This window comes from Rhamphochromis longiceps, linkage group LG15, assembly GCF_057381845.1.
Source record: "Rhamphochromis longiceps isolate RC_006_pf linkage group LG15, R_longiceps_female_GT1.1, whole genome shotgun sequence".
NCBI lineage: Eukaryota > Metazoa > Chordata > Actinopteri > Cichliformes > Cichlidae > Rhamphochromis > Rhamphochromis longiceps.
The window spans coordinates 36612156-36627732 of record NC_140571.1 but is presented as its reverse complement, the minus strand read 5'-3'; the positions used below and the strand labels follow the sequence as shown (position 1 = coordinate 36627732).

Here is a 15577-nt window from a genome sequence, read left to right as displayed (position 1 = left end):
GCACAGCATTATGGTGCTGCACCAATATAAAAATGTCCTTTAAATTTGACAACTCTGCATTCAGTGACAGTTAAAATCTGAATAGGAATATCTCACTCTGGTACTGGATGAAATCACCAGGAAAAGGAGGTTGGGACTGGTGGGTAAACCTGCCATTATAATAAAAGTCATTAAAAAAATATTTTCAGTTGTGTATAATTAGTATGAGTACGTTGCATCAAATGTTGCAGTCAATAAAGGTTATAGACTGTACAAAAAATGACATGTTGGATATTGATGATTGAACTGTTCAAATGTTTCTTTAATTTGTTGACAACAAAATGATGTGACAGCAGTTACTGGAAAACAAAATCAACTCTGGCCCCTTTGGGGTCAGAGGTTGGGTTTCCCCCCCTTTGGAAAATGGTTCTGAAGGTCAGTGATCCACTATTGGTTTTTCCCCCCCAAAAAACCCCCAAAAATTCACTGGCCACAGCAAAGAGTAGGGACCTGGGAGAGAAAAGTACCAGCATTTTTCTTTTTTTTTAATTGGCTGACATCATAGTTGAAACACTAGAACATGAACACGTAATGGTAAAGGTTCCCTGCAAAAGTCTAAATCAGGCGTTAGTCTTAAGCTGGGCTCACACTGTGCAATTTTTTCAGTCGCGCTATTCAGCTCCTGCTCAAACTGTATGATTGAGTCGCAGGGGTTAGAAGTTCATAGGTCACGATGCAGCGTCTCACACTATACGGCCTGATCTGATGCGACCTGAGTGCTCACACTGTGCGTCCATAACATGAAGCTTATAACACAAAATGTGCCTCTCGCTCCCCCTCTCTGTCTTTCACTCACACAGACACACACACACACACACACCACCATCAACTTTGCTAAATTGCTAATGAAAAACATTGATCAGGCAGCTGTGACTGAGCAGCAATGTATAGATCCAACTATTTTCATGGTTGTTGTGGTCGTGATAATTTTGTGAGGCCACATTGAAAAGACCCAGATGAACTTGCCAAAGTTCTACAAGTTGTGCCTCCATCATACGCTGCACTGCCGTGTTGCTCCGTCTTTTCACTTTCATTTCTGTGTTTGCGCGTGCGCAGTGTGAGAGGCTGCAGTGACAGCCTCACGACAGGATTTCAAACATGTTTGATTTTCTTACGACCAAACGATTGATGATCGGGAGCTGGTCGTGAGGTGTTAATCGTTTCTTGTTACCCCACATATACTACACCAGGGGTGTCAAACTCAAATACACAGTGGGCCAAAATTCAAAATGAAACAAAGTCGCGGGCTAACGTTAATATTTATTGAAAAAAAAATCTTCCTCCAGATATAAGAATGAATCTTTTCTTATGGACTCAAATAAGTTTAGCTGAAAAACTGAATATGGAACAAGCAAAGCTTAATACTAAACAATATATATATTAGCTGTATAATACCAGTAGGCCAGCTCTAATAGTAATTTGGTATGGCTTCGCGGGCCAAATGTAATTAGGCTGCGGACCAAATTTGGCCCGCGGGCCAGAGTTTGACACCTATGTACTACACGATGCACAACACACGATTAAGGCGAAACTCGGGCCGATCCCCAAAATGGTCGCACGACTGAAAAATCGGCTCAAAATGGGCCAAAATTGCACAGTGTATGCCCAGCTTTACATTGTATCTCAAAAGATATAGTTTTAACCTTCATCCATTTTCTCACGCTTATCTGGGTCCAGTTTACAGAGGCAGCTGTCTATTTATAGACATCCTCCCTCAACTTGTCAGTGACCTGCTTCACTCTTCGCTCAGTAAATAGGACGTCAAAATAAACAGCGATTCCTCCCTTAGCTGCATGCAGCCCTTTGCCATCTGAGAACAATCGTGTCAGATTTAGAGGTGGCAATTCTCATTTCTTTTGCTTTAAAACTTGGTTGCAAATCACCCAGTGGGAGCTGGAGGTCACTGCCTATAAAGTCACTTGCCTCACCTAAAAATGTTGGTCAGTCATAAAATTTAGGAACAGAATTGATAACAAAGGGTCCGACTTACTGCTGGATCGAGAGCTTTCACTACAGTTGTACAGGGACCTAATGGCCCATACCAATGAGCTCCTGCCACACCTGAGTTTTTGCTTCAGCTACTGCCGGATCCATTCTCCTCTTGGATTGTCAGTGACTGTCAGCTGACTCAAGACACCTACAAGCTAAATAAAACTTATAAGACTCTTTCTCCTCTGAAACTTTAATGTTTGGATCTTTTGCAAAACTAAATATACTAAATAACTGGAGTCCTGCATTGTGCCTGTGCCAGGATGATAGAACTCTTCATGTATATGTTAGTGGTCTTCACAGTTTCCACAGTCCACTTGGGCATACCTATGTGCCAGTGGTCACAAAGACATGTTATCATACTCTGAGTTGTTCCACATCAACAGTCACAGGGCAAACACTGAGAGCTTTGTGAAGTTATCCTTTTTCCGTTTAGTTATTCAGAGCTTGTCTAGATGAGAGGTATGGTTATGAGAGTTAAATTAAACCTTCATTAAGTAAAATTCCCACAAGGTAGGCAGTTTGGAAAAGGAGCAGGCTCCTTTCAGCTTTCCATCTGCCTTCTGCTATATGACTTCCTTCCATGGACTGTCAGCCCACTTTATTGTAGTATTCATTACATGGTTAAATAGTTTTTATGTTTCCCATTAGGAAGCTAAAGCTGCCACTTAGGCTTTTGCTTTGTGAGTTTTCAAAAATCTCAAAGTTAAAGAAAAGTCTGTCAGATGTAACCAGACTTCATTTCCTCAAAGCAATTTCAAGTTTTTCGCTTTATGAGAGTGAGTGTACGAATAAATGGACTGTATAAGGATGAACATCTGGATACATACAGCACACTTAACAGGATGGTGGCTGAGTCAGAACTATGAAACTGGGCCCAGACCAGTAAGATTCCAGAATATCTTTTTCACTTGCTTTTTATTAAACATAAAACCATGAGGCAGGTAGTAATCCCAGCTCTCCGGTTGCTGATGATGATAAATGATTCATGTATGTAAAAAATCGAAATCGATCAATTAAACACAGAAAAATACTCACAAAGCAGATTCCAACTTAGTTCTTTAAGTTAGCATTTGTACCACATTTAAAACATTCAGGAAGACACATCTCTTTCAGCAGATTAAAGAATGGACAACCTAAATATGTGGGGGTTTTTGTGTGGGGATATCATATCTTATATGATTTTGTGTCTGCAGGATATCTTTAACGCAGTGATCAAACAAAACCCGTTCCTGGTTCATCAGCTGCCTTGCTTCTGGAACGTCCAGCTGTCTGACCACACCCGTTCCGAAAAGTGCTACAAAGATGTGTCCGACCTAAAGGTGAGATCTTGATAAGCCCGTTATACATTTATCGAGACACATATGAACCTGCTCGGAGGTGTTCCCCACTTTCTATCCTTTATTTTACTTTCTATTTTTCAAATAACTAGACATTTCAAACCCTGCATAAGAGTACTATTAAAAAATGAGATCAAAACAAACTCTAATGTTAGTTGTTAGTGCCATTAACCATGCTCTTTAGATTCACTGCTCCTCTAAACTCCAAAATAACACCAGCATGCAGCTATAGATTATGTGCACTTTAGCATATGCTACTTCCGGTGGGGAAACGCCTGTAAGGCGCTTCGTTTCCGGTGTGATATTTGCACCTTGTTTACGGTCGGGTTTTCCAAAAACAGGTCAACCAAATGGATGAATCAAGCGGCGATTTACATTTCTCAAGATGTCTTGAGCATTTAACGAATATATCTGTAGATGATGTTCATCGACTTGTCGATATTTTCCCCCTCGCCTCAGGGCAAAATAGAAAAAGGATTCAAATTTTATATTTCTTAGTATTTGTATATAGTGTTCTCTCGTTTATTGCGGGTGTCTAAAAATAACCAGCAATAGGTGAAATCTGCAAAGTAGCCAACTTTATTTTTTTACAATTATTTTATATGTTTTAAGGCTGTAAAACCCCTCACTACACGCTTTGTACAGTTTTTTTCAGACAGGCATCGACATTTTCCCACTTTTCTCTGTCATTTAAACACTTTAAGAGTTCAAACCTTCGTAAAAAAAAAAAAAAAAAGTCCAGTATTATAGAATGAAACCAAAGATCAAAACCTGTTTTCAGTCTCAAACATTTAGTTGAAAAGTAAACATACAGTATATTTGTTTTCCTATAAATAATAATGACGGATTTTAGAACTAATGAATTTAAATGTAAGCTTAATTGCTTCATTTAAGCTTAATGCACCTTATAACCCGGTGCGCCGTATGGTCCCAGAAGTCCAATGTTTTTTGTGCCATGGTTATCTTCCTCTGCCTCTCGGGTGCTACCACAGGTGCCTATGACGGTGCAAAACGTTTCGTCGGCATTGTTTTTGTTGAGGAGAAAACTTACAAACTTACAAACATACAGTACAGCACTTCAGAGTCACACTGCTAGCGATTGATGTAGCGATTCTGTACTGTACAGGAGAGACGGCACGGAGATCGACAACGGTCTGCAGTCGATCAGGACGCAGAACACACTGCGCTTTAAAAAAAAAAAAGAAAGAAAATCATGCAAAATTGCACTAAAAACATCCGCGAAACAGCGAGGCTGCGAAAGGTGAACCGCGTTATAGTGAGGGACCACTGTAATTGTGAAGCTAAGTCACAACATACCCTTCGTAAATACTAATATATAGAGACCCTTACCAGCAATCATTCATGTATTTTTTATATCCTGTGGCTTTTTTTCACGGTTTGTTGACATGCTGTGTAGGAGAGCACTTGACCAGCTGATATCGACATAACGGGGAAACATCTGGCTTTGACTATTCTTCACCTGTAGTTTCAATACTGGACATTTTCCTGTTTAAATCATAAGAACTGTCACTATACAGAGATGTGCTTCTGAATGTGGACGATGTGTCTTCTGATGTGATGTAAACAACCAATCGATCTACACGCTTCAAACGTCAAAATTGATCATTTTATTTTTAATGACACGGCAATGGTGAGTGTTCCCACCTTTTGCTCTTTGTAACTTAATGTAATCTTTCCGTTTTCGTATTTCGGACATGATTTTGGAGTCCACCTTCGCAGTAGCGATTGACCGCAAAATAAAGCTGCCAGAAATGTACAAGCCTACATCCGGTCTTAAAACAGGAACTTAGCATTTTCTCGTGCACAGGGTCTGTTACTGTTCTTACCACACTGGTCTGTGTAGGTTTTTAGTCATCCAAGTAAAAGTAATAGAAAATAACTGGACGTGTTTAACTTTCCACACTAGCACAGTGCTTTTGAGACCGTTAAACAAAGACATTAAGAAACTCTGCTGAATGAGTTTTAGGAAAAGCTCTTGATCTTACCAATCAAAAGTGAAGCCACGCCTCATACATGTTTTGGCAGTTTTGTGGATTCTTTCATGTGGTTTCTTCTATAATGTATCTTCTTGCATTGGATAATGCTACATGTGCTCCTCGCACGGTTGGCAGTTCATTCTATGTCCACAAAGTGTTCTTGGCCAAAACACTGAGTTGCTGAATATGACAAACGAGCATCTTGAATGGCATTGCTGAAACGTATTTATATCAATCTGCAAAAAAGTGCAGTTAGTGAAATGGCACCTTTGTCTAAAGCACTGAGTGAAGTAATTTCACATCTTAGCAAACAGTATAATGAGGCTTTTCTTCACTGCTCTCTCATTATTTTTGCCAGGTATTGAGCCAAATAACGGACAAGTGTTAACAACAAGTAGTAACTTTGTTCTGCACTCTTGGCAAAGCGCAGTGTAAATGTTTTGGTTTATTGCTCTGATTCTTTAGAACCTGATGATACCAGAAGCTTCTTCACCACTGTCCCATTTGTGGTTCTCCTCAACAGGTGATCCACTGGAACTCTCCAAAGAAGTTGCGAGTAAAGAACAAGCATGTGGAATTCTTCCGGAATCTCTATCTTACCTTTCTGGAGTACGATGGCAACCTTCTGCGACGAGAGCTGTTCGGCTGTCCCAGTGAGGCTGACCACAACAGTGAGAATGTATGTGGGACTTCTGTGCTTCTGTTTCTGTTGTCAGTGTAGTGAAGTTATTTGAGATGGTGCTTAACCACTGTGGGATTCAAACTGCCATCATCCATTTAGTTAGAAACAAGTTACATTTGTAGCGAACAAAGAGTAAATTTCTTATCAATTGAAAAATAAGTCAGGAATTCTCTTAACTCTTGACTTGGTATTGACAACATACATGAGAGTTTCTACATCTCCTGATGTAACTGCTATGCCTAGTACATTAAATTAATACCTGACATGGTAGGTTCAGGGTATGCTGGCTAGTCAGACATTAGCATTAGCATTGTGGATGCACATGGACATTTTGCATCACCTACACTCATGATGCCTTTACTGCTTCTGAGGTGTGCGCCAGGTTTTATGAATTCCTATCATTAGCTCTTTAACAGGAGAAAACATCTAGCACAGGGGTGTCGAACTCCAGGCCTCGAGGGCCGGTGTCCCGCAGGTTTTAGATATCACCCTGTTTCAACACACCTGAATCAAATTATTAGTTCATTAACAGGCTTCTGGAGAACTTCAAGACATGTTGAGGTGATAATTTAGCCATTTAAATCAGCTGTGTTGGATCAAGGACACATCTAAAACATGCAGGACACCGGCCCTCGAGGCCTGGAGTTCGACACCTGTGATCTAGCAGAAGCAGGCTCAGGGAGGGAAAGTCATCTTTTGAGGGTGAGGGAGGGAAGGAAGGAAAGAAAGAAACCTATATCCATATGTATTGTACTTCCTAAAGTTTTTATTGACATGACTCATATTACTTTTATGCTTTACGTGTTCCCAGTCAAGTTGGCTACTGACAGTATTCAAATGTTTTGTTTGGGGGGGGTGGTCTGAATAACTTCAGACCTGCTTTGTATAATTAACATACAAACACTGAACAAAAAATCTAAAACTAAGTGATCTGATCTTTACATTTTAAGAGAGCAGGATTGTCATGAACCAGGAATTGGACTCAAACACAAACTCACTTAAGAAAAACGTGAATTCAAAATACAGTTTTATTGCCGGGAACAGAGGGAGCGATACAAAACTAAACCGGGAAAATCTAAGAATATGAACTCATGGGGAAACACAGGGAGAGACACGCAGCCATGAGGGACGACGCGACAGAGGACTGAGGGAGATGCTGACCTAAATACACAGAGGGATAACAAGGAAGTGAGAAGACACAAGGAACAGCTGACATGAATAACCATAACGAGACAGGGGCGACTGGACTGAACAGAATAAACATGAAAACGCAGGACCTTCACAATAAAACAGGAAACATGATGTGGGAGTAGAGGAGAGGCAGATCACAGCGAGGGAGAGCACAGACACGACACGCTGGGGAAACATGGAAAACCTAACACAATAAAACATGAAGGGAACCACGGCACAAGAACTCACACCACAATATAAACACAGACACAGAGGGAGACACAGAGGGCAGAGACACAAGGAGGGAATCCAATAAACTAAACTGAACAACCTAGGAACCATGGAATAAATAATGAACTAACAAAATACAAAAACACAAGAAAAACTAGGAACACTGGGACAAAATGACCCAGGACCATGACAATGATTCTGTGTTAAAAGACATTACCTGTGCTTGAAGCATATCTATGCAATTTTTATTTTAGCCAGAGTAGCTCAAGTAAGCACAGTGTTACATATTGGACATTGTAAACATAGCCTGGAGTAACAGAGGATAAACTTCAGTGTTCATTAATAAGTTTTTGTGCTTTTGGAGCCATTACTAATCTGTAGAATAGAATGAACAGAGGTGTGTCTTGCCATAACAGTCCCACAGCAGGCACCCTGCTGCCCTCTACTGTCAACAGTGATAAACATTTACTTAAACAAAACTCCAACCAGGTGAAACTTGTATCCCCGGCACACAAACAGTGTGAAATGTACTATAGAATCTCAGCATAGATAGGGCTTGTTTAATGGTTGAATGAGGCATGTTGTATAAAGTGCTCAGTGCTAAGGCAGAGTAGGAGAGTATAGCATAAGCACCAGTCTATCTACCATGCCAGACACAAAAGCAGCTGTTCACATGTCGGTAATAATGTTCATGATCAAAGTCAGTGGCTCAGACTGACGCAAAAGTGCCACTGACCTTCACAGTCAGCAAACAGCAGACAACAGGTCTGTTCTTGTTAGAATCATAACGTGCAGAAACTTTTTAGCACATGTGAAGTTGCATTCGTTTAGGTTAAGGACAAAATGACTCGCAAGCAATAAAATAGCAAGAATAAATTAATTGTGCAAACCTATGATGATGCAATAGATAGATAGATAGATAGATAGATAGATAGATAGATAGATAGGAGTGGGCACTTCAGCAGTCAACAAGACTCTCTGATTTGGAAGTATTTTTTTTATTTTTGCAGGTTTATTTGCTTTATTTCATTTTTACAGGTTCTACAGTTTTTCTATGCTGACACCAGAGTTTAATATTATGTATGTCCTCGAAAAGCAATATGTAAAAATGGCCATGATCATCCAGTCAAACACACAGTTTTAGAGAGAGTGGGTTGACTGAGAGAGAAAGAATAAGAGGACTAAATGTGTCGTGCAGGTACAGGAGACATTTATCAAAAGTGGTCACCTTATTCCGTCCGACTTCCTCCGGAGAATAACGGACTGTATTCTCTGAAGGAAGTTTGTCACATCATTTCCCAGTGTCACACTTGAAGGAGCGATCAAAATTAGGATGAAGTCACTGTACAGTATCTTTGAGTTGCACACAGGAAATACTCGTTTCTGCTCGAGCTAATTGAGAACAACCTTCAGGATGCCTTATCTGAAAGAGTGTCACTGCCAGAAATTGAAAAGCTTCTGCTTGATTCAGCAGAAGTGATTATAAAGTGGAAAAGAATTAAGACCTTCACATGCAACACCATGGGACAGCAGAGGTTAAATGCTCTTGCCATGCTGTCAGTTGAAAACAAATTAATTTATGGATTGGTGGAGATCGTGAAACTTTTCTTTCCAAGGAATCCATTTGAGTTTAGAATGCTTTTATTTTCACTGGAACAGAGTTTAAACGAAATTTCAATTTCTTTTACAATTACAACTTTTACCATCACAATAGGATTGCTCCATTCACTGGTTGAGGGCTCAGTAACCCCCAAATCCAATATCAGAGCTACCTACTTCTCCAAAACTCCAATCCTGTACATTCTCTGCCATATTGGTGTACTCTCTTTCAGGCAGATGTCAGGCTCCACAAGGTTTCTCATCCCTGGTTTCTTCTTAAAAATAACTTGGCAGGAATAATGGCATGCAACTTCTCCTGCTGAGTTACAGAGAGATGGGAGAGGTCAAGAGAGACAGAGTTAAGCCCAACAGGCATAAATTCCTCATTGATATCATCCTCCTCAGCCACAGTTTGCACGAACAACTGCTGCTGGATTGGATTATTCTGGGTTTTCCATTCCTTTAGCTCAGGGGTGGGCAACTCCAGGCCTCAAGGGCCGGTGTCCTGCAGGTTTTAGATGTTTCCTTGATCCAACACAGCTGCTTTAAATGGCTAAATTACCTCCTCAGCATGTGTTGTAGTTCTCCAGAGGCCTGCTAATGAACTAATTATTTGATTCAGGTGTGTTGACCCAGGGTGATATCTAAAACCTGCAGGACACCGGCCCTCAAGGCCTGGAGTTGCCCACCCCTGCTTTAGCTGATTGATGTGAAATTTGTTTTGGATTTCTTCTCTCTGGCATCTGGATCTCATGAGTTGTTGAACTGCTTTCTTAGCACAGCACCTTGCCATTTAGCCAACAATTTGTTTTCAGCAGTAGGAAGTAATAAGAGTACCTGCTGTCCTTGGCTGAACGAGCTCTCCCTTGCGGCCCTGTTGTGACAGTACTCTGCATATGTCTCTTCACCAATTTGGTGTTTTGCTCCATTTTCTCCCTCATCTGAAGAATGTAGTCCAACACGCTCGTCACCTCTTTCCTCGGCCTCACCCAGGATTCCTGCAGAACATCCAATGGTCCTCTCACCTGCCTGCCATACAGGAGCAGGTGAAAAAGGTGAAAAGCCGGTTCATGCTTGAGGCACTTCCCTATAAGCGAACAGCCAATCAGGAAGCCACATGTCCCAATCTTTAGCATCAGCTGAGATTAAATTCTTCAACATTGCTTTCAGAGTTCGATTGTATCTCTCCACCAAGCCATCTGTTTGGGGGTCTAAATACTGCTAATACCTTAAAGCTTATACACCTGCCTCAGGGTATGCAAAAGAAACTCAAAACCATCATCCGTCAAAATCTCAGATGGAGTATCCACCTGGGAAATAAAACCTGCAAGAGAGCATAAGCTGTCTGTTTAGCTGTAATTTCCCTAAGGGGAAATGCTTCTGGATATCTGGTACTGTAGGCACAAACCACTAATATATAGCGATTACTTGCCTGGGTTCACTCTAGCGGCCACACTATATACATTGCAATGCGACTGAATGGAACATCAATAACAGGTAAAGGCTTTAAAGGAATTTTTGGGACATTTTTATCACCAGTCAGCTGACAGATTGAGCAAGAAAAACTCCTCAACCTCTCTGTTCATACCTGGCTAATAGAACCTGCTGGCAATTCGGTCCCTTGTCTTCTTAGTTCCCAGATGCCCCACCCGTGGAATAATATGCCCCAATCTTAAAACTTGCTCCCGCTGCTGCTGTGGGAACACCAACCTTAGTCTGTCATCCCTGTTTGCTTTGTAGTACAACACTTGTCCTTTGACGAGTGTTGTACTACAAAGCTGGATGGCATTACCTTGGCCTCCAGTAACACTGAAAGGAAACTTTGTATCGTTTTTGATCAGGATATGTCCTTCAATGCACATACAAATATGTGGGACTGCTTTCCTTCATTTGTGCAAGATCTCTAAAATCATGTGACACTGACACACTAGTGTATTCATTTATTAATTTTAGACTGAATTATTGTAATTTGTTATTATAAGTTGTCTTAAAAACTCCCTTCAGTTAATCCAAAATGCTGCAGCAAGAGTACTGACGGTGAATAGACAGAGAGAGCATATTTTTCCTATACTGGCATCTCTTCATTGGCTCCCTGTCTTAAGTAATCAGGCCTCACAGTATTGTGTCACCCTCCCTGAGCCTGGTGATGCCAGGTTTTTCCTTTCCACTCTCATCATATGATTTTTGGGGTTTTCTCTTTATTATTGTAGGGTCTTTACCTTACAATTCAAAGCGCCTTGTTATTGTGACTTGGCACAGTATAAATAAAACTGAATTGAATTAACCAACACTGATAAGACTCCTCCTTCAGCTTGATTGCTCCTTTCACCTCTGTCCACCATATGGTTCAGGGATTACCACTCCCATAGATACCAACCACCTTGCAGCCACAGTCCCTTGCAAAATCTTGCCTCGTAGGGTGAGGATGGTTAAGAGTGAGGTGGTGGATGAGCCCAGAACTACACAGGAGGAGCTTGTTAATCATCTGAAGGCAGATGAATGCAGCTCACAGTCACCAAGACTGCCATTGGTAACACAAAATCCCTCCTGAGATGTGTCCAAACTACGAGAATTACCAGCAAAAAGGGTTTCCCCATCAAGTACTAGAAATGTTTTGTTTGGGGATCAAATACTTATTTCACTCAGTGACATGCATGTTTTGTCTAGTTTTTTTGTTGTTGTTGAGATTCTGTCTCTCTGGTCTGTAATCTGTCTTATTCTTCCTATCTTTCTCTATCTGCAGCTCCAGAAGACACTGTCAGAGCTGGATGAAGATGATCCGTGCTACGAGTTTCGTCGAGAGCGATTCACTGTCCATCGAACACACCTCTACTTCCTGCACTATGAGTATAAACCCAGCTCTGACAACACAGATGTCACTCTCGTCGCCCAGCTCTCTATGGACAGGTGCTGGTTTACACCCACACTTACAGAAGCTACACAGGTGTGTTTAGTTCAAAGTGGGCAGAACAATGAAGTGGAAGGCTTCCAGAGGTTTTAGAACATTGAAAATGTTAAGAAAAAACATATTAGAGCTGCTCCTGGTTAGAAAAAACCCACAATAAACAGCTGTGTTGGCAAATCTGTTGACTGATGAAGATCGAAGGAGCAAACCTCTTAGGTATGACATTGGGGGAGAAATATATTTACATATCTAGGCTAATGGTTTATATATATAGTCCTGCACTACCAAAGAATACTAGGATACTTAAAAAGCAGAAGCAAACATCCTTCCAGTAACAGCTCTTTTTCAGTTTGCAGCTTTTGTCATACTGTCAAATACCCAAACCTACCTGAAATGTTTAAAGGTTAGCCATTCGGCCTGTACTCTGCAGTTTTATGTTTTTAAAACCATAGACCAGGGAAAAGTATTTAACAGTCAGTAAAAATGACTACCCCCAGAACTTCTGAGCTTCTAGGTTAATAATTTTAGAGTCTAAAAGTGTCCTTGATTAACATCAGAAAGTGAGATCAGTTCATCTCTTATTCGGCAATAATCTGGATCAAGGCGATATAGTGGCATTAAAAAGGTTTATTTTCACATCTTCATGATGGGGAATGCTTGCAAAAATATTGACTGGTAGCAAAGTAGACAATACATCAACATAGTAAAACAATCAACAACTGACTGTATAACATACATGTAGTGGATGGAGCATTAAAATTCTTTACTTACTTACTAACAAAATCAAAACCAGTCTGTGAACCCCTGGCAACATCTGGTCGCTAGAGGAAAATGAATATTTCCTGATGGCTGCTGAGTGGTTGCTGGAGGTTGCTCCCTGTGGTTTGGTGAAATTGGCTGCAAAGACGATGCTGCACTGAAAACATCCTTGTGATTGCTTTGTCCGCTAGTAAATTATCATAGTTAGTTATAGTTTGCATGGAAAATGGCAGTTTGTATTATTTTAGGGTCTTGAAGGGTATTGAAGCAACTGTTGTTTTGTTTTGGCACTTTTTTTATAAAATTGAATCGAATTGTCTGCCGACACTTAAAATAATGGATTACATTTAGAGCTTTTCGAGACCATCAAAGCACTTTACAATTCCACTATTCATTCACTCTCACACACTGGTGGAGGCAAGCTACAGTTGTAGCCACAGCTGCACTGGGGCAGGCTGATAGAAGCGAGGCTGCCATATCGCGCCATCGGCCCCTCTGGCCAACACCAGTAGGCGGTAGGTGAAGTGTCTTGCCCAAGGACACAACGACCAAGACAGACAGAGCAGGGGATCGAACCGGTAACCTTCCAGTTACAAGATGAGCTTCCCAACCCCCTGAACCATGGTCGCCCCGATAAAAGCTAACCACCGAATGGTAGCGTAACTTGGAAAAGTGCAAGTCAAACCAAAACTTTGCCTTCAGTGTTAACTAACAGAAACTAACACTTTTCAAAAATTTCATCTTTTACTTTAAAGGGGAATGATCTCCATTTCTTGTGTGCAGACCAGTCAGTGTTTTCCATACTGTCTATGGGCAACCATGGAAATGTGTTTGCAACTAAAGCAAATACAAGGAGGTTTTTGGTTCAGTGCTCTATACACCTTTGCAATCAATTCCACTTTGCTACAGCAAGCAGCCTCTTGCAACTACTCACCAGCTAGTCAGGAAATACACATTTTTTTCCTAATTACCCTAATTACCACTGACAGCCTCTAGGCCTGCCTCACTTGGGCTTCACCAATCAATTTCACAGTGAGTACCTGCAACTTCCAACCACCACTCTCAACTACTCAGTCACTGCGGTTGCCAGTGACAGAAATATGTGGTTTATAAAAAAAAAGACTTCTTAATTATTTTATTGACTTTTCATATTTTTATTCTAACATCAATTCAGAATAATCATTGTGAACAAAACAGAACAAGAACTGCCCACAGCTAGCAAGCAGACTTCCTTTTTAACATCTCAAATATTGCAATCCAGTAGTTGTATTTCATTGCAAGGTCTCCTGCTGTTTTCTGTAATATGAAAGAACAGCAGATGTTTTGTCATTGGCTGACAAAACTAATACTCCAGTCGCGATGCATGTGTGTGTATATGTGTGTGTATATGTATGTATGTATGTATATATATATATATAAAAAACACCCAGCACGCCCCTGCGGGCGGTTTATCCTTCAAGCTCGGGTCCTCTACCAGAGGCCTGGGAGCTTGAGGGTCCTGCGCAGTATCTTAGCTGTTCCCAGGACTGCGCTCTTCTGGACAGAGATTTCCGATGTTGTTCCCGGGATCTGCTGGAGCCACTCGCCTAGCTTGGGAGTCACCGCACCTAGTGCTCCGATTACCACGGGGACCACCGTTACCTTCACCCTCCACATCCTCTCGAGCTCTTCTCTGAGCCCTTGGTATTTCTCCAGCTTCTCGTGTTCCTTCTTCCTGATATTGCTGTCATTCGGAACCGCTACATCGATCACTACGGCCGCCTTCTTCTGTTTGTCTACCACCACTATGTCCGGTTGGTTAGCCACCACCATTTTGTCCGTCTGTATCTGGAAGTCCCACAGGATCTTAGCTCGGTCATTCTCCACCACCCTTGGGGGCATCTCCCATTTTGACCTCGGGACTTCCAGGTTATACTCGGCACAGATGTTCCTGTACACTATGCCGGCCACTTGGTTATGGCGTTCCATGTATGCCTTGCCTGCTAGCATCTTGCACCCTGCTGTTATGTGCTGGATTGTCTCTGGGGCATCTTTACACAGCCTGCACCTGGGGTCTTGCCTGGTGTGATAGACCCCAGCCTCTATGGATCTTGTGCTCAGAGCTTGTTCTTGTGCTGCCATGATTAGTGCCTCTGTGCTGTCTTTCAGTCCAGCTTTGTCCAGCCACTGGTAGGATTTCTGGATATCAGCCACCTCCTCTATCTGCCGGTGGTACATACCGTGCAGGGGCCTGTCCTTCCATGATGGTTCCTCGTCTCCCTCCTCTTTCTTGGGTTTCTGCTGCCTGAGGTATTCACTGAGCACTCGGTCAGTTGGGGCCATCTTCCCAATGTATTCTTGGATGTTCGTTGTCTCATCCTGGACTGTGGTGCTGACACTCACCAGTCCCCGGCCCCCTTCCTTCCGCTTATCGTACAGCCTCAGGGTGCTGGACTTGGGGTGAAACCCTCCATGCATGGTAAGGAGCTTTCTTGTCTTTATGTCAGTGGTTTCTATCTCCTCCTTTGGCCAGCTTATTACCCCAGCAGGGTATCTGATCACGGGCAGGGCGTATGTGTTGATGGCCCGGATCTTGTTCTTACCATTCAGCTGACTCCTCAGGACTTGCCTGACCCTCTGCAGGTACTTGGTGGTTGCAGCCTTTCTAGCGGCCTCTTCATGGTTCCCATTTGCCTGCGGGATCCCCAGGTACTTGTAACTGTCCTCTATGTCTGCAATGTTGCCTTCTGGTAGTTCAATCCCCTCAGTTCTGACTACCTTCCCTCTCTTTGTGTTAATGATCTCACTGAGGGGGTTCAGGCCTATGCAGAACAGCAGTGGGGACAGAGCATCTCCTTGGTAGATCCCGCACTTGATGGTAACTTGT

The 15577-nt window shown here is 42.0% G+C and overlaps 1 protein-coding gene across 2 annotated transcripts in view; it reads left to right on the top strand.

The window, feature by feature from the left end:
- The window catches only part of large1 (LARGE xylosyl- and glucuronyltransferase 1), a 72013-nt gene that overhangs the window by 46339 nt on the left and 10097 nt on the right, over nucleotides 1–15577 (top strand). For both annotated transcript variants that reach the window (XM_085381430.1, XM_085381429.1), the window contains exons 9-11: nucleotides 3225–3350; nucleotides 5889–6044; nucleotides 11791–11954. In XM_085381430.1, coding sequence (XP_085237556.1) covers nucleotides 3225–3350; nucleotides 5889–6044; nucleotides 11791–11954 — 446 coding nt within the window. The remainder of the gene's footprint in view (nucleotides 1–3224; nucleotides 3351–5888; nucleotides 6045–11790; nucleotides 11955–15577) is intronic.